General features: G+C 49.0%; 1 protein-coding gene across 2 annotated transcripts in view; it reads right to left on the reverse strand.

Annotated features, from left to right (window-relative positions):
- Nucleotides 1–18,756, reverse strand: part of ptch2 (patched 2) — a 33,223-nt gene that overhangs the window by 6,612 nt on the left and 7,855 nt on the right. Inside the window, exons 3-20 of one of the 2 annotated variants that reach the window (XM_086129776.1) lie at nucleotides 12,754–12,943; nucleotides 12,587–12,656; nucleotides 12,402–12,493; nucleotides 10,209–10,317; nucleotides 10,047–10,133; nucleotides 9,844–9,965; nucleotides 8,412–8,559; nucleotides 7,301–7,432; nucleotides 7,055–7,210; nucleotides 6,724–6,816; nucleotides 6,520–6,645; nucleotides 5,089–5,461; nucleotides 4,474–4,995; nucleotides 3,362–3,504; nucleotides 3,098–3,278; nucleotides 2,148–2,428; nucleotides 669–806; nucleotides 139–281 (exon numbers count right to left, since the gene is read on the reverse strand). In XM_086129776.1, coding sequence (XP_085985902.1) covers nucleotides 139–281; nucleotides 669–806; nucleotides 2,148–2,428; nucleotides 3,098–3,278; nucleotides 3,362–3,504; nucleotides 4,474–4,995; nucleotides 5,089–5,461; nucleotides 6,520–6,645; nucleotides 6,724–6,816; nucleotides 7,055–7,210; nucleotides 7,301–7,432; nucleotides 8,412–8,559; nucleotides 9,844–9,965; nucleotides 10,047–10,133; nucleotides 10,209–10,317; nucleotides 12,402–12,493; nucleotides 12,587–12,656; nucleotides 12,754–12,943 — 3,106 coding nt within the window. Of the gene's footprint in view, nucleotides 1–138; nucleotides 282–668; nucleotides 807–2,147; nucleotides 2,429–3,097; nucleotides 3,279–3,361; nucleotides 3,505–4,473; nucleotides 5,462–6,519; nucleotides 6,646–6,723; nucleotides 6,817–7,054; nucleotides 7,211–7,300; nucleotides 7,433–8,411; nucleotides 8,560–9,843; nucleotides 9,966–10,046; nucleotides 10,134–10,208; nucleotides 10,318–12,401; nucleotides 12,494–12,586; nucleotides 12,657–12,753; nucleotides 12,944–18,756 lie in introns of both variants that reach the window. The other variant, XM_086129775.1, reaches the window with a different exon arrangement.

Raw genomic sequence — 18,756 nt, forward strand, 5'->3', positions numbered from 1 at the left:
TACGGGGTCGTTAAGTACTCGTCTTGACTTGTCACTTTTGCTTGGAGCTGAATGGGTACTTCGCTTTTCTTGACACAACTATCTGTACTTTTACAATCGCCATCTCAGAGCCCCCACACACACACACTCACATCTCACCTCATAATGAAGTCAAACTCGGATCCCGCCAGCATGAGAACGCCCAGCAGGGTGGAAATGGCGCCGTCGACCACCGGGGCAAACATATGCTCCAGAGCCACGGCCGAGCGCTTGTTTCTGCTGCCAATGGCTGTCAGGAAGCCCTGCCGCAGAAAAGCGGGGTAAGGGTGTGGGTGGGAAAAGGTGGAAAGGAGAAATGAGTTGCAAATCTTGCCGATTGCACAAAACTTGTGCTTGTGGTGGCGAGTCTTGGCACTCGTCGGAATTCCTAGATTTGTTTTTTTTTGGGGGGGGGTTGCCTATAGAGCTACAGGATGGTATCCTATATGTGAAGCGAGGTGATTTCAAATAGGGACGGGCACTGGATAGAATTTCCTTGATTGAAAATTGGGGAAATTAACAATCTGTAGGTATCTTTTCTTTTGACATTGTTGTGGTGTAGCGCTCACAGCCTCAGAACGCCAACTAGTGGATTGAGGCAGAAGACGCGCTCACCACTGTGCGGCAAAATCCTTCCGACGTGGACTCACCAGCGCAATGTGAACAGTGAATTCCACTCCGATGCCCACCGAGGCGATGAGGATGACCACGGGGATGGCGCTCAGCTTGATGCCGATCAAACCCATGATGCCGAAAAGCTCCACCGTCATCATGGCCAGGATAAACACCTGAAGACACACAGAAATAAAATAAGGGGGTGTCATGTTGAAGGAAACCGGCCGATGAAAGCGTGGAAGCAAGACGGCGTGAAAGATTAAAGGTGACGTGAGGGACTGAGTTGAGCTCTTTTTGCCTTTTCACCCCACACAATCTTTGACCCCGGGGTCACGGCGGTGTGGCATCAAATTACCCGCCCTTGGGCTAATGCTTCTCCATCCCACCGTGCTTCTTGCTTTTCCTCCCACAGAGGTGCTCGTAATGATTGACAGAAAGTGAGACAATAGCTCTCCTCATGTTGAACTGTCTGCTGTTTATATCGGTGGCATTGCGTTTTTTTGGGGGGAGGGGCAGGATTCACTGTAATTCCAGCCACAGTCTCTGCTTTTTGTTCGACGCACTTTTCAGACGACACACCCAGAGCTGCTGTCAGCTCCAGCTCACGCCCAGACGCTCACAAACAGGTATCGCGCACACCCCACCAGGCCCCGCCTCTTAGAGGCACAGGCATGTCTGCAGACGCTTCAAAACGTGAAGTATATATTTTTTAAATTCTGGTTGCGATTTGTTTTGCGGAATGTCGTAAAAGCATGTCAGCGGGTGTTTACTCTACTTTGACGCGTAAATAAACGACCCCCCCATGGACATGAAGGCAGTTACTGAGAGCTTTTGATCGCGCCGGGGTCTCCTCGCTGGGGCACGGTTACATTGCAAAATGATAAAAGCCGTTTTACTGCTCGACCACATACAGGCTGACTGAAAGCTTCCAAAGGCGGGCGGATGCGCGGCGACTACATGCGCATGTTTGTGTTTGTGTGTGTGTGAGTCTGCTTTCAGTCCAATTAAACACATTCCAGCAGAAACTGCAACAGTTGTTGTGGTCCAGCCCACCCCCTCAACCGGGTGTGGACACACATTTGTGGACGGGGGTTGGGGGGGGGGGGGTCACCAGCTTGATTGTGAAACGTTTTCTAACAACTCAAGACTGTCTCTCTTTTTCTAGCTCACACATCTCTCTGATGGATGGGTCGAGCGGGCCAAGGTCGCGACTGGGCGGATCCGTCCTGTCCCCGAGCCTCTCGTTCTCCCTCTGACAAAAGCAGTGATGGAGTTGGAGCTAGAGGCTTTGGGAGGGCAAAGTCTTTCTCGCTCTTTCGCATTCCCTTTTCGGAGGCATTAGAATGACAAAGGTCCCGCGGATGTGTGTGTGCGCACCGGCCCTCCGCAACGCAAAAGCCCCCCCCCGTTGCACAACATTATTGAGCTGTGCCGGGCGGGTTGAGAGCAAAGTGGGGAGGATGACAAGCGGGAGGAAAAGGTTGAAAACATTCAAGACGGAGAGGTGGACTCACAATGATGCCGGCGGTCCACGGGTTGAGCAGGAGCAGAGCGCAAACCAGGAAGGTGCAGGCAAGCACCACGCTGATGGCCAGGAGGAACCAATGTCGCAGGCCTATGTACTGCTCCCAGAACAGGAACGGGTATCCGTTGGGGTAGTTGAACAGGCCCTTGCGGCTGAACTCGTCGCAGATGGCCCGCACGCTCTCAATGGCTTCCACAAAGTCGCCGGCTTGCCGTAGCCCGTTCAGGTAGTACGGGAACTGAGCGAAGTCCAGGGGCTCCGCGGCCGGAACTGCAAAGACGCGAAATAGGGCGGGATGTGACCGGGTATCCTATCTTGAGCGCTATATCGCAGTCTCGATATTTATTGTAGCATCTATAGTTAAGATCAATCCTGCAATGATGTCCTATGTGTTGTGTTGTGTTATTTTTGTTATTTTGACTTCAAAATGTCGCCGCGAGAGTGTCTGCCTTTCCAGCAGCTCCTATATTTTGTTGTTCTACTTCTTCCTTTCATAACTTTGCTGCTGTGAATTGGGAATTTCTCCATTGCAAGACTAATAAAGGTTTTCTTATCTTATCTTATTATATCAGCTTTTTGTCAATTTGTCTATTTGTGCCCTGCGATTGGCTGGCAACCAGTTGATTGTGTAGCCCGCCTCTCGCTCAAAGACAGCTGACATAGGCTCCAGCGCACCCGCGACCCTCGTGAGGATAAGGCGGATGGATGCATTTCTTGCCTACTCAAGGGTTAACTTTTTTTGGACAGTAGAAATATGTTTTCTGTGTGTTTAAAACATATATGTGTTCTTTTACGGAAGGCCGAATCTTTTTTTTTTTTTTATATGGTCGTTGCGTTGCGGATTGGGTGGGTCCGTCTCGTAATTTGCGCTGTGCGGGTTTTCTCATGCAAAAATGGTTTGGGAAACACGACAGAATAGGAGAAGTCTTGAAGACTTACTGCGCAGATTCTCCCCCGTCGTGTCGTACTTGTCGTGGATCCACTCTCTGGGATGCGGATAAAAGTTGGCCTGGGAGGCGGCGTAGCCCAGAGGATCGTTACTGACCCACACCGTCAGGTAAATATAGAACACCTCAGGGGGGATGAGACCCTCCGCATCCACCAGCCGGCGAGACGTCAGCTAGCAAAGGGAGATTTTGTCAGATGGGACGCCAAGCGGAGGTGTCGGTGGTGCAAAACCACAGAAGCGACGTCTCCTCTTACTTGGCTGTAGTTAAAAGGCTCTTTCTTGGAGCCAGTTTGGATGAGGAGTTTGTACGCCAGGGCGCCGTCCTCGGTGCCGTTCCGGTAGCTGTCCGAGGTGATCCTCCCCGCCAGCCAGTCTGTGTCAAAAGCAGCTTGAAGACCTGTAAAAAGGAACGTGAAAAGATGGCCGTGCTCGTCATTAGTTGTTTTATTTCTGCTTCGGGGAAATTATAAGAGCAGCCTTCGGGTGAGGGTGTGAAAAAAAGAAACAAAAACAAACAACAAAAAGGATCATGTTTCTGTTTCTGTCTCGTTTTGGACAGCTGGCTTTGATTGGCCTGTTAGCTATTACTTCCTCCTGACTGGGCCTCTGACATGTCCTAGCCCGAGGACGCACACGCACATGCAAACGATAACCTCCGACCCCACCCAAATCTGTCTACTGCTCCACCCCTGAGCCCAGGTGGATGGGGGTAAACGGTGCGAATGAACTTTCACTCACCCTTCGCACCCCCCCCCCCCCCCCCACCCCCAAACCCGCAAACCGACCTCAATGGTCATTCATTCCCTCCCGGCTTTAGTACACCTGAAAAAAAAAAAACTGTTGGCCTCCTCCCCCCACGCCAACTGACACCACTCGCACTCTGTGCTCTTGATTCCATACAAGCATGTTCTGTAGCGCGCTCGTCACATGTCACATGAGGTCAGATGTGAGCTGGAGCCTGTTGCAACTGACTTTTGGGGTACACCCTGGACTGATCGCCAGCCGATCGCAGGGCACATATACACAAACAAGAATTCGCACGCACGTTCAAACCGATTTGGAGTCTTCAAATTTAGCCTGTGTGAGGAAGACGTCGCACCCAGAGAGAACATGGCAAATCCACGCATGAAGGCCACAAAACTGAACGGAACAGTGAATCTCTCGACAGTGGCGCAAGCGTGCTCGCTGCTACTCGACCAATTTTTTTTGGTCTTAGTTTTGAAAGCACGCCTACGTTGAAGCGTAAAGGAACATTTATTTTTGTTGGTGGAGTGTGAGGCAGACGTGGGGTCAAATCGCCATTGTTATGCCCATCCTCAGCATCTATTCCCTGACCCCCCCCGCCCCCCCCCCCCAAAAAAAGTACCTCTAAGCCAGTCCTGGAAGTAGTGCAGCCACATACGGGGCAGTTTGCCGTCGCTGTCTCGGACCACGGATCTGACAGAGTTGAAGGCGTTGTGGAGCTGGATCAGAAGTCTCTGTGAGCGGGCGTAATCAAATCCGTCCATGGTGACCAGATACATGTTGTAGAAGGAAAAGTATTTGAACTGGGCATCGATGAAGTTGTATTCCTTGGTGTCGCGCGGCACAATATCGGTCAGGTAGAGGCCGTCGTGCACCATGGTGGTCCCGTACAAGCTGAGGCCCAGGAGGCCCAGGAAGAGGATGACCACGATGGCTTTGCTCTTGGGCTTCAGGAGAAGCGGGGCGTATTTCTCCCGGGCAAAGTGGGACAGGTTCCAATGGAGGAACGGGAGCGGGACGCACTTCTTGCCCAATTTGGAGTCCTCCACCTGGGCTAGGAGGTCCCGGGTGGAGCTGGAGGTAGGAGTGAAGAGCTGGGAGTCATAGAGATCCCGGACGGGGGTAGTGGGTGTCGGTGTGATAGCTGGAAGGGGAAAAACACGACTGTTACATCGGTTGATTATTTTTGCCGACTCAGGAAAAAAGCATCTGACGGTCATAACTTGAATCCTCTCACCTTGTGAATGCGAAGTGGGACACAGGATGATGGAAGTCGGGCTGGTGGAGATTTGAGAGGTTGGCGGCAGGATGGTGACGATGTGCTGGCCGGCAGCGTCGCACTGCGTGAACGCCTGCACCGTGGTGGTGATTTGAGTACTGGTGGTGATGGTGGAGCCCGCGGCGTACTGGCGCGGGTGCGAGGCCGGCGCTTGCTCGCCGGCGTCCGACAACTCGTGCGGGGAAAGGTGAACGACCCGGTCGGCGCAAGGACTGTACAGGCAACACAAGACATCCAAGCGCTTGTCCTTGCGTCGGTGGAGGTCCAAGCTGAGTATGGCGGGGAAGATGAGCAGCACCATGGCAAAGTTAAACACCACCACGATGGCCGCCTGGAAGGAAGGAAGAAACAAAATGAGATCGAGAACATCGTGGGAAATTAGGAGGAGTGAGGCTCGTTTTTTTTTTTTTTTCCAGAATTTCTGATCATTGCAGGTGTCAAACTCGAGGCCTGCAGGCCAGATCCAGACCCTCCAAGTCATTGCATGTCATAATTTTTTACACAACAAGACAGAAAAATGATCATAACCAAACGTAAGGTCAAATTTGTAACATGATGCAATCATTACACTTCCAAACATAGGTTGCTAAAAGACAAAAAGTGAAACTTGCTTTTTTTTCCTTTGACTGTATATTTTTTCTTTTCCATTACGAGTGTTTGTGGAGCACAACCAGACAAACTATTAGTGGTGCACTTTCCTAAAAAGAAAATATTTGAGCCTGGCTGGGTACACACACTTAGCCGGCGAGGAAAACAAGTTAATCTTTGCCCAAAACAAAATAATAGGCCAGAAACATGAGGCCGGACAGGCCAGAAGGTAAAGCTCGAAAAAAAAAAAATTGGGGGGGGGGGGGGGGGGGAGAAAGAATGAAGAAGCAGGGAGTGCGTGCGTGTGTTTTTGTGCGCGTGCGTAGATGCGTGCGAAAATACACGTATATGCCGCGAGTCTGAGCTAAACCATCAGCCTTCAGCAGCCCGTCACTGCAGCCCCCCCCCCCCTGGGAGCTGACATCCTGACTGGCTGCGGTTTGCCCCGTGTGTACTACGGCGAGTGTGTATTTGGTGCGTTGCGGACCACCCGCAGTGAAGTCACAGATCAGAGCAAAGCGCGCCTCGGCGGCCCAGTGATATACGGATCTGAGAGCTGCCCTCTCTGTCTCCTCCCCGCGTACACAACGTTTCGAGAGGGGGAAAAAAAAAAAACCACACGGTGCTGCTGTCGGCGCGGTGGCCATAAAAATGGGAACAAAGGCTTTCCTCTTGCTCCGAATAAATGTCACCTCTCTTAAGTTATCCCTTTCATTTGCAAAGGAGGCGCGGGGCTCTCGCGGTGCAATTGTTTATTTCTTTGCATAAAGAAGAAAAAAAAAAAAAACAGAAACCGGATACCTGCAAGGAGAAAGCTCGCAGGGCCGGGATGGGCACAAGGGCGGCCATGAAGAAGGCAATCATGTTGTTGATGGAAGTCAGAGCCACGCTGGTGCCCGTGCGACGCAAGCAGTCTCCGGTCCGCTCCTGGGAGAGAAAGCGTTTTAGAGGGAGAGAAAGGGACAGACCAGGGAAGGAGAGAAGAGAATTGGAAAGGGAAGGTACCTTAAAGGGAATGTTACTCCCCCCCTCTGTGAAGGAGTGAGCCAAAAGAAACATGTCATCCACGCCGATTCCAAGTGCCAGGAAGGGAAGCACCTGGGATAAGAAACACAAACGGTCAGACAGAGTGGGCGGCATCCAAACCCAGTCTTGACATCCAACAGTCAAGCCCAAGCACTTTTTTTTTTTGTATAGTACGGAGAGTTTCTCTGATGACAACATGGCGATTGCAACAGCATTAAATGTTGGATTAAGTCACCAACGCGCAGCTCGCCGCTGAAATCGAAAGAGACGCGGACTCTTTTTCGCCGTCATGACTCGTCCACGTGGTTACCTGAGTGGTGGCGGCATTGAAGGAGAGTCCCAGCAGGGAGCAGAGGCCCAGCCCCGCGGCCACCGACAGAGCCACCAGCAGCACGCCGGCCAGTCCCACGGCCCCCTGGGACTTGGCGCAGTCCCACCTCAGCATGGTCACGCAGGCGTACGCCAGCTGGGGAGAACCGCACGCGTGTTTCAAAATCTCAGACAATCCGTCTCGGTGGTGTCCAAATTTGACGGACGAATCGATCGCCACGCTCACCATCAGCAGGTAGCCTCCGGCGATCCGTAAGACGCTGACATCGGAGAAGGATTTCATGATGTCATTGAGTGTGGTGGTGGAGAAGGCGTGGATGGACTGGCTGGAGTTGGACGGGATACTCTGGTGGACCACCTGAGGGATAAACAAGCCGTAAATCAGCGCGGGCCCGCCTTCTGAAGCTCATGTTTGGCTCACGTCGGCCTATCCAAATGCTCTTAGCGTCAGACGCAAGAAGGAAAAGCCGCCACTTGGATGCCATTACATACATTCTGCACGTTGTTTATTTAACGTGAAAGACTCCAGTGCCATCAGTGCTTGCATGTCCCTTTCAACACCGCCGTATTTAAGAGCGCCCCCCCCCTTTGCCCCCCTACAACCACCAAACCGAAAAAGCCCTTTGAAAGAGAACACGGTTGTGCGCGTGCGTGTGTTTTCACATGTGCTCGTCGTGTGCGTACGTATGACAACCGAGGAGTAATGAGCACAGATGCCAGAGGTTGCAATGTCAAAGGTGAAAGCAATGGGGGGGGGGGGGTCACATGACTCAGGAGGCTGCAGACATGAACGCGACTCAGCTTTTTTGGGGCTTTTTTAAAAATTGATAATATATCATCGTCATCACAAATTTCAACTACATTTTGCTGTTTGTTGCATTCACACCGGGATAGCGAATTTACCCCCCCCCCCAAAAAAAACCCCATCATGCGTTCGCCCTCCCACTCTCTCCGCTTAGCCCCACAGTGGTGGGTGTCAGCTATCACAGCAACAGCTTGTTCCCATAACGAGGGCTCTGACAGTGAGAGATGATTGGGCTGCCACACACACACACACACACACACACTGCAGTGCGATTTGCTTACAAGGAAGTGGACAAAATTCCAACACGAGTGAGAGTGTGCATAAGAACATGGAAATATCTCTTCATTGTATGACTGCAGTGAGGCAGAGCGTTTACATGAACGCTACTGTGGTTTGAAGTGTACCCCCCCCCCCCCCCCACCCGCCCCAAAAAGAAGAAAAGCCAAACGGTCATTTGTTTGGAGTCGCAGTGGTACCTCCAAAGTTGAAAAAAAAAAGTTCTGACCGTTCGGAGTTCAAGCAAAATCTTTACCTCCACAAACTTGCGTTGCCACGACTCCAGGATGGCCGTGGCCTTTTCTTCATTCCAGTTGATGTCGTGGATCTCGTAGTCATCTTTAAAGTGCTCGTACAGCTGCTTGGGGCTCATCAACAGGAACATGCTTTGAAGAGCCTCCGCGCTGCAGGGGAAAAACAAAGGAAATCAAAAGAGCACGAGGCATTGAATTCGGCCGCGCGATTGTTCGCCAAGTTTCCAAGCGCTACTTGAAAAGCAGGCGCGAGTGTTATCTGGTCAGTCCGCGGCTGTCTGGGCGGCCATCCCGGATGACAAAAAGAAAAAGGTTTTCTTGGCACAAGCGTGGCGGCGCTGCTCGAAAAAACGATCGTAAATCAAATGTGTGACTTTCTGGCGAACGCAACGGGGAATCCTTTCATTCACGACTTCGCTCTACGGCCCTGCGTGGGTCGCGTTCTGGGCCCGGACCCAACGCAGTCAGCGCGCTTTTTAAGATAAGATAAGATATCCTTTGTTTGTCCCACACTGGGGAAATTTACAGCCTACAGCAGCAAGAATATGGGTAGAAAGAAGAAAGAAGAACAAACAAACACCGTTCAATTAAGTGCAATATAAATACAAAATGGATAAATCGCAGTGCTATTTACAATTGTTTTTCACATCATTTAATTATTATTATTATCCATCCATCCATTTTCCGAACCGCTTGATCCTCACTAGGGTCGCGGGGGGTGCTGGAGCCTATCCCAGCCATCTCCGGGCAGTAGGCGGGGGACACCCTGAATCAGTTGCCAGCCAATCGCAGGGCACACAGAGACGAACAACCATCCACGCCCACACTCACACCGAGGGACAATTTAGAGCGTCCAATCAACCTGCCATGCATGTTTTTGGAATGTGGGAGGAAACCGGAGCACCCGGAGAAAACCCACGCAGGCCCGGGGAGAACATGCAAACTCCACACAGGGAGGCCGGAGCTGGAATCGAACCCGGTACCTCTGCACCGTGAAGCCGACGTGCTAACCACTGGAATACCGGGCCGCCTATTATTATTATTATTGTTATTATTTTTTATTTATTTTATTTTATTTTTATTTTAAGACCAGACCATGTCAAAATAATGACAAACGAAAAGAGAGAGTGTCGTATTGACAGACTGGCGTCGTCTGTCAATACGACTTGGGTCGTCAATGTTGCCCAACGTTCATTGTGCCAAGGCAATTATTTTACATTGGAAATCATCTACTGTGGCTCTCCTTTCCCACGTGCGAGGGCATTACCCTCGACTGCATGTAGCAGTACACCCTCTTCAATTTGCCCTACGCTGCAGCAGGATCCTCCTCGGTTCGGAGACATTCGAAGCATGCGCCCTCAACGATTATTACGGCACGGCTGCCGTGCATTTGCACCTGCATAACAACTCCGAGAAGCAGGAAGCCAAGTTTACCTCATCAGAGCATCCTGGTTGTTCTTCACACGCCCTCCCAGGATCAGCTCCTCTTGCCAGTGCATAAACCTCCGGCTAAAACCGTGGCAACCGCCTTGGAGGCGTCCGGCGATGTCAGGAGACTACAAGGCGCAAAGAAACACGGTGAGCCACTTGGACGGCGGACTGTATCCCCTCCCGGGGGGTGTCGGGCGCATCCATACTTCTAATTGTTCTTTGTTGGGAGCACTCAGAGGGCAGTCGGGATCCGATGGGTCCAGACAAGGCCGGTTCATGTAGGCGTGGCCCACCTGTAAAAATCGCACAGAAAGAGTCAATGCATGGAACCAGTCGCGGCGTTATTTATAAGTCAAGCGAAATCCCACCTGGGCTTTGTCCAACATCTCCTTAAATCCTTCCAGGGACGTGAACTGACTCAGTTCCTCCATGAGCTTGACCGGATCCAGATTCATCCACTGGATGTCTGGCATACCCCTGCGGGAGCAAACCGCCGACCATCAACACCAAACCCAAACACATCCCGAAGAGCTATAAAGCCAAACGCTTTGTGCGCTCTGTTTAAGGAAAAAGTCTTTCAGTGCGCTCGAACCCCCCCGCCCCCCCTCGGCAGATACAGGATGAAATGGCCTTTATTATCCCATTTCACACCGCCACAATGCCCAGGGGGAAGGCATGGTGGCTTCCATTCCTCACTGCCCTGCACCGAGTCATAACAATTACGTCGGCCTCCCCAACATCTTGATATGTTTCACCTTATGTGCGGCGAGGTCAAAATACAGTCAAAGGTTCAGTTCAGCTCCTGAACGTAAGTTTCTTGCATTTCATGTCGAGGGTGTAGTTGTCATTGACTTGCTTTAATTTTTTTGATCTTGTGTCTATTTTCATCCGGTGTACAATTTTTTGTATATTTTCACCATGCCCGTATTTGGTCGCCTTCAAAATGCTCATCATTTTTTCAATCATTCTATTGTGCCACTTTGTGTGGTTAGTTGTACTGTAAAGATATTGTTTTGTTACCTAATGTGCCAGAGAATTGCCATTGAACATTGTGGATGGAGGATTCGACCTCAGTGCGGTATATGACTTGTGGTCGATCCGCATTCTGTCTCAGTGCAATTTGTGCAGAACAGCCAAACAAAACGTGTGTGAAGGAGATTCAAGATACTCAATGACTGAACCTAGCATGGCCCATTTTTGTTTTTGTGGGGGTTTTTTTTTTGGTCTTGTTTCTCTCTCTACCTTTTTTTGGGGGGGGGGGTTGTTTTTACCCCCCCCCCCCCCCGAGGCCGTGCTCCACATCCTCAAATCCTCCCCTACAAAAAGCCAATTAATAACAACTAAATAATTAAGTAACGACAGATGCCGCGAAAGCAGAAAGCGGCACATTCAGAGCGGTTGGCCCTCAGGAGCGGAGTGGGCAAACATAACAATGTTGGCCCTTGACGAGGAACATAAACAAATTTGCAAAGAAAGCTCAGCCCTATAGTGCTCTTTTATAAATGAAGCGCTCAATTGAAATATCACTTGTGGCTTTGGAGAACTTTTGGAGAAGGGGGTATTAAAAAAATAAATAATAGACCCCAGACTCCACTGTTAACCGTCTTGTTGCCTCTCTGTGTCTTTCTCGAGGGACTCGAGGTTTGAATGCGGCCCATTTTATTTGTCGGACAACTTGGGGAGCTGGGAGCGCGGGGGCATTACCATGAGAATGGCGAGTGTTAGCCGTGAGCTGACAAAGCCGGGGCACCGCCAACTCCCAACCCTAATGCCCCCCCCCCCCTCCGCCGGGGCCCCTGCACTGATGGACACTCACTCGTAAACTGAAAGAATGCTTACCATTGTCTGACCCAAAGGGCTCCCTTGCCACCGCCACCCCGCCCTCCTTCTCTTCTACCCGGCCCACCATCTCTCCCTCGCCCGCCTCGCTTTCTCTTTTTGAATTTCCCTGTCAGGATACCCCCAAAACTACAACAACCCCCGGGCCCTAAAAAAAAACTGTATTGCTGACCGCCGCTGTCAGTGATGGCACCCACTGACTGCAGTTTTCCATCCAGTGTGTGGTAAAAGTTATGAACAACGCCCCCCCCCACCCTCCTACCCTCCAAAAGTCCACAATGACATCTCCAGAAGCTGCCTAACGTGGCAAAGTAATATCATGTATATCAATGCATGTTTAAAAATTGATCACAAAATTAAAACAACAACAAAAAAAAATGAAGAGACTGACGTGAAAGCTTTCAGGAGCAAACTTCGGCAGAGTAATTGTTCGTTTGCGTTAGTTAAAATGTTCGGTCCCGTTAGCTGCTCATTATTGTGAATGTGCAATAGAAAAATTACAGAGAAACGGGCACTTCACCGTCTTATCTGTTGCATTGATTAAAAAAGGCTTCATCCGCTGATGCCACTCATTAATGTAAATGAGTGGCACCCCCCCCCCCAACAAAAAAAAAAGATCCTTTCTCTCAAATGTATTATTCAGGCAATAACTGTCTATGACAAACAGAACCAGTCAAAACTGTGTTTCAAAACATGAGGGGCTTGACCATCCCAACACTTACGGTAAATAGGCGGACCCTCCCTGTAGCTTGGCCCCTTCCCAAAAACAGTCCAACGGGGTGATTATCATACAAGGGAATAGTTTGTCAATCATCTGGGAAATGAGGAAAAGAGCAACCATTACGTACACATGTAAAAGGAAATATTCAAGTGAACAAAAATCATCAGAAAGTATGCTGAAAATTACCCTTTCAATCATGACATTTTCAATGATGGGGACTCCAGATTTATAGCATATTTTGTTGAGATCCCACGACCTATGAAAGCAAACAGAAACAAATGAAATCAACTCTTTCTTTTTTTTTTTCATCAATGAAAACAAAGAGATTGAGGCTCACAAAGCTCTCCGCTTACTTTCCAAACAGTGACACCTGCACCTTGCTGGCAGACAGTGCGGCTTCCATGTGCACCAGCAATGCCTCCTGGGTAAGTATGTCGGTGCCCTCTTCTTTGGGTGTCTGGATGAGCATCTGTGAGGTAAATATGGACTCCTCGCCTTGCTTCTCCCTGGTGTAGCGAAGCTCCTGGCTCACCCGGCTACCAGCTTTAAAAAAAAAGGAAAAAAAAGGATCCTTTAAATCAACAGTTTGTCTTTTGGATTCGCCCTTCACTGTGGGCATCCATCAATGTTACACATTTGCCCCTTTTGGACAAAAGCGTGTTCATATATTTTGCACATGAACACACACGCACACACACACACACACACACACACACACACACACACACACACACACACACACACACACACACACACACACGTGAATGTGGAACAACGCCCTTGGCACTCGCCAGTGTTGGTTTTGAAGGCACTTCACACAAGGCAGCGTCTGGCCAAGAGAAATGACTAACGCAGCTTCACATTGGCTCCCACTGCCAAACAGATGTGCCCAGTTTAAAAAAAAAAAGAAGAAAAGTCCCCCAATCACCTGCTTCTCTTCACCTTCCCACTCAGCCTGGCAGATACAACCGTCTAGTTCAGATACATTAAAAAACATTTGTCTTTATCCAATGTTCATCTACAATGGGGAATTTGCAGAACTTAAAAACTAAACTTCCAATTAATTATGATAAAAAAGAAAAAGTCCCAAAACATCCACCAATCCATTTTCTGTACCGCTTATTGCTCATTCGGGTCAAGGGTGTGATGGAGTTTTTCCCAGCTCACTTCAAGCGAGAGGCGAGGTACACTCTGGACTGGTCCGGGCAGTCCCAAAATATTGAGAAAACACACACACACACACACACACACACACACACACACACACACACACACACACACACACACACACACACACACACACTATCGGTATTGACCCGATTATTCCAAAATATGGGGTACACAGAGTATCTGTGTTCACAGATACAGAGTACCAATACCACTCGTACTTTTGAGACCTAGTTTCAATTAACCCAATTACAGGTAATTGTTAGCAAGGAACCTTTTCTTTCTGACACACGGTGATTTGCCGATATGTCAAATTGCCGCAGTGTAGCGCCAGCTACTGCCGATGGGGGACTTACTTGGTACCAGGCTTTTCTTGCCACCAGTATCGGTGGCTGGTATCGGCACCATTCACGAGTATCCCATATTTTGGAATAATCGGGTCAATACCGATAGCATGTGTGTGTGTGTGTGTGTGTGTGTCAGCTGTAAAAAGAAGGTACTCCAATGGGTGCCCCTCATAGACTGCATACTGTAGACTGCTACCCACAGAAGTTGAGGATGAAAGACATTAAGGCAAAAAAAAAAAAACTCAAGTAAATAGATTTGATTAAAGACGCCCTGTCGGAGAGACACCGATGAAGAGGGGAGTGAGACGAGCAAGGGGATGAAAGAGGGGAAGAGGAATGCTGTGTGTGTGTGTGTGTGTGTGTGTGTGTGCGTGCGTGCGCACTATATACGCTCCAGCCTCCTAATTACAGGAGGTTGCCCTGAAAAGAGTTTGCCAGCCGGGGGGGATCTGTGCCTGTGCCAAGTGGACATGAAACATGCCGCGCCGGATCACAGAGGGCCCGTCTGCCCCCGTCTCTCTCTCTCTCTCTCGTACTCGTCCCGCTACATGACAATGCCGGGAGGAGATTGAGGAGAGGAGGGCAATGTGGGAAGCTTTGGGAAAAAAAAGTAGCTCCTCCTTAATTCTAACTCTTGTCACTCTTGTAGTCACTTTCACGGCTTTGCATTCAATCCTGGGCATGTATCGCTTAACTCCTTGCAATAGTGGGCGACAGTTTTAAGCAAGTGAGGGTAGCGCGCCTTCACGGTAGTACCACGTTGAGCCGATGAGTATACAGTAGTTGTCTGCTCTGTTTTTTATGTTTATGTCTCACTATTAATGCAGATTTGGTCTCTCTACATTGCTAATTTTCACCAGGAACGTGTCTGTTCAATAAATGAGGGCTGACTGTACACTAGTGTGTCGCGCACCTCCCCCATGCCGCCTGTAATTGATGGGGAGCAAAAGAAAAAACAAACAATGAGGAACGTGCGAGATCAAGTTGGACCTCGGGGAGGGGAGTACGTTCCAATATTCCTATGCCGCACTTTCAAGGCTTTAATTACCTTCGGTGCGAGCGGGGCTGGAGGATATCGCATCACCGCGTTTATTTGCAGTCGCTGGAGTCGAGCTCCGTGCATCCCCACCCCCAAATGGACATTCCTCTCAATGTTGACATAGATGTTTTCATTTGGAGAGAACGGCAACAGTGAAAGTTTAGGTCATTTCCTCACAGATCACATTTGGTCTAATTGGCGCTCACACAGGGAGAACTGGATCTATTATTAATCCTTATATTATCATTGAAATTGCCTCGTTTTGGTGGTGTGAAGGCCGTCGTGAAATCATTTATTATACGTCTGATGCGGTTTTTGGGGGGGGGGGGGACTGGAGGCATTAATGCTCAAAAAGCTCAAAAGTTTTTTCAGATATGTGGATTCTGGTTAAAATTGTAGGGGTCCCAAAAATGACCCCTGAGTAGTGCCCCTTTGGAGGAAAAAATAATAATTAAATCAACCCCTCTAACCGATCAACATGAAATTGGGCAAACATGCCCATCGCAACGGGACACAGCAAAATGCTTCGCAGACCTGTGGCCGGGAATATACAGGAAGTTGACCATTTTGGTTTTTAAGCCGCCATTTTGAGCAAATAGCAGGCAGGGCTTGTATTGTATTTTAGGGAATCTGCCCAAATGAGCCCCAATCAGAAGCAGGTATCCCAGACAGATCTTCAACAACTAAATGTGTTTTTTTCTCTCAAAATATTCCTTTTGAACGATGCAGGAGACTCACTTCCGAATGTTCTGAACTTCTATTCCCACGGCAATCTTACACGGAGCAGAATAACGTCACCAAGGAAAAGTTGCGTCATTGTGAAGATCTAACAGACGATCTTAAAAGATTTCACTTCTTTCGACAGAAAACTACGATTGAAGCAATATTTATGCCTCAATTGCTTCATGATGCAATTAATGAACGCCAAAGCAAAAGATTCAAATGGCGACTGAGACCTATGGCTACCTCCCAAGACAAAGTGGAACCTCTTCCACTGACATCTGTTAAAACCTTTTTTGACGTTTCACATGTTAACCTCTACAACGTCGGGGTTTTGATCCCAACAGGAACTGGGTGGCTTCGGCGAGAGAGACTCTGGCTCTGTAATTACAGGCCTCCTGAAGTAAATTATAGCTATTTGTGTCTCGTTCCTCCCATCTGGACCACCCAGGCGGCCCCGATCCGCCTCCCTCTTTCCTTCTCACTCTCTCTCTCTCTCTTTCCCCTGGTCCGGCCCCAAACACCTCAACTTCACAAACCACCACGCTTGCTCACTCCTGCTCGGCCCCAGATGGACCACTTGTCTTTTCTTTGAGTCTCCTCTCGTCTGTCTTCACCGTGGTGCCCCCCCCCCCCCCCACCTACCTCCACCCCGCCTTCCTCAACCCATGGACCACAACCTTAAAGAGACCGTTTCTTGGAAAATGTTCTCCTCAGAGGCTATTAAAGCGCAAAAACACCTTTGAGTGAGGAGACTGGGGTTTTTAAGGCCCAAGTGGGAGTTCAACTGTTTGTCGGTGGTCGGCGGCGCGGTTAAAGATTAATTTTAAAAAAGAAAAAAAGCCATATAACCTGCTTTGGAATGACATCGTCAGTCTTTCACCGTCTCTACCAGAGAGTTACAACACTGAGGAGGGTGATGAGAAATGTCAAAACAAGCCCTGACATGACTTCATGACTTTGAGGCATACAGACCTAATGTATGGATGAACATGTGTGGCCTGTTGTAAATGTTGGACTCGAGCTACTCGGGTCACTTCCTCACGTCGTGACCCTTCCGTACCCCCTGAAAGCTTAGATTTCCCAAACTGAAGGAAATATATACATATATAAGAGGCAGATGCAATTTATTTTATTCTGTTGTCTTCTGGTGGCGTACAGGCCCGGGTCAGGTTAGGCCACCTTCAAAGATCAGTGTGGTAGATTAGCTGGATTAGGGGGGTGGGGGGGGGTGGGCTTCTGAAAGGCCCCACGCTGTTATGGAGGAAGACCCGAGAAGAGGAGGGCTTTTTTTGGGGACCGGCCTGGTTCACGAAAAATTTGGGTATGTCGTATTTTTCGGGCCATAAAGCACTTGCGACCCCTTATATATGGATGGATGTTGGCTTTTCAGTTCATCATCGTTAATTCAAATTCCGACCCCACCCCTCCCACACTGAAACCCCCAAATTATTTGTAAATATTGAAAAAAAAAATATGATGAGAAACTATGGATTATTAACGATTGCAGCACAGGTCGTCCCTGCAGTGACTCAAATTGTGTTTGCTGTCATGTCTTATGTTGCGGATCCAATCAATGACATCATCGATCAATTGGCAAATTCTGACATTGCAACCCACTGCCGAATGAGCACAAAATGCAAAATATCTGTCGATCCAATCCAGCCAATCAGAGGTGTGTAAAATCTGCTACATATACAGTACGTGAAAAGAAATGAAGCATCCCTATTTCGGTCCACTCTGGGCCTGCATGGCGATCCCGCCCCCCTTCCCCCAAGTCCAGAGTGTACACACCTTCATGCCCAAAGTCAACTGGGATAGACAGCAGCTCACCCCTGACCCTGAATGAGGGACAAGAAGAATAGAAAATGGATTGCAGGCTGAATGGAAGTCCAATTTTCTGCCATCTCAAACCTGTTTTCATGTTGGTCACATTTGGACCAGACTAGAACCAGACCTGGAACCCGGTCCAGGCTGCCCCACACATCCTTAGCAGTGCCGCCCCGAGCAGATGGGCGGGCCCTACAGAGTGTCGCTCCACTCCCAATGCACCACCCTTTTGTTGTCAGTCAACCCTTCAATTTCTTTCAGATGTTTCCCAACAAACAGCAGAATAAAATAAAGCGGCAGCATTTTTTTTCCCCTCTTCCTCACAACAAAAAGCAAATGGACCAAAACGTTCCCAGCCTGTAAAACAATGCCAGACTCGACTGTGGGAGTGGTAATGGGAGACTGGGAGGGGCTGCAAAAAAAAAGGGAAAAAAAAGAGACAAGCTGGCACTTCGCTATCTTACCTATAGAAATACAGTGCAAGCTTTTTTTATACTTGGCCATTGTTAGATAAAAATAAAAGTTGGACAATTACCACAAAAAGAAATGCGATAAGCGCATGTGACAGTGAGCTGCTTCCAGTCGAAAAACAGAGAAAGCAACAACAACAAAAACAAAAACAAAAAAAATCTGTTTCATTTACATTCTATTCAGATGTGCCAGCGGTGTTAGCCACCACACATAAATTTCCACCGGGGCTGGCATTTAGGCACTTTCCATTTCCATATGTATAGGCTTGCCTCTCCTAATTATGCTAATCGTGGCCAGTGTTGGCCACTGTGAAAAATAGTCACATTAGACACTCCACTGACCGCTAATACTGCTTAATGTGTGGTTGAAACATACATTCATCCCGGCCTGAAAGGCAAAATTTTTCCACGTTGCTGGTCTCATTGAAAGCAGAAATGAATTTATTGAGCCCGGGAATCATTTCTTTCTTTCCTTCTTTTTATCCCCCCCCCCCCCCCCCCCCCAACTCCTTCCCTTATAAGTACCAAGGCAGAATCCAGTCTGATATCCAGTTTTATATGACTACGATGTAAGGACAGAGGGAAATAGTGCAAAATCAAAGGTGACTGGTGTCACTTTATGCTCTGCGCAGCAAAGACAAAAGCGTTGGTTGCTTGGCCCAAGCAAGAAAAAGGGTGGACACCCCCATATTGATTGAGATTTCATGATGCCGCTTTTTCTGTGTTGCTTTGTAGCTTTTCAAAGAATCCTCCATTGGAGGGCCGCAGCCTCCCTAAAAGCTT

Source organism: Hippocampus guttulatus, chromosome 14 (assembly GCF_054856545.1).
Source record: "Hippocampus guttulatus isolate MCC_2025c chromosome 14, RoL_Hgut_1.0, whole genome shotgun sequence".
NCBI lineage: Eukaryota > Metazoa > Chordata > Actinopteri > Syngnathiformes > Syngnathidae > Hippocampus > Hippocampus guttulatus.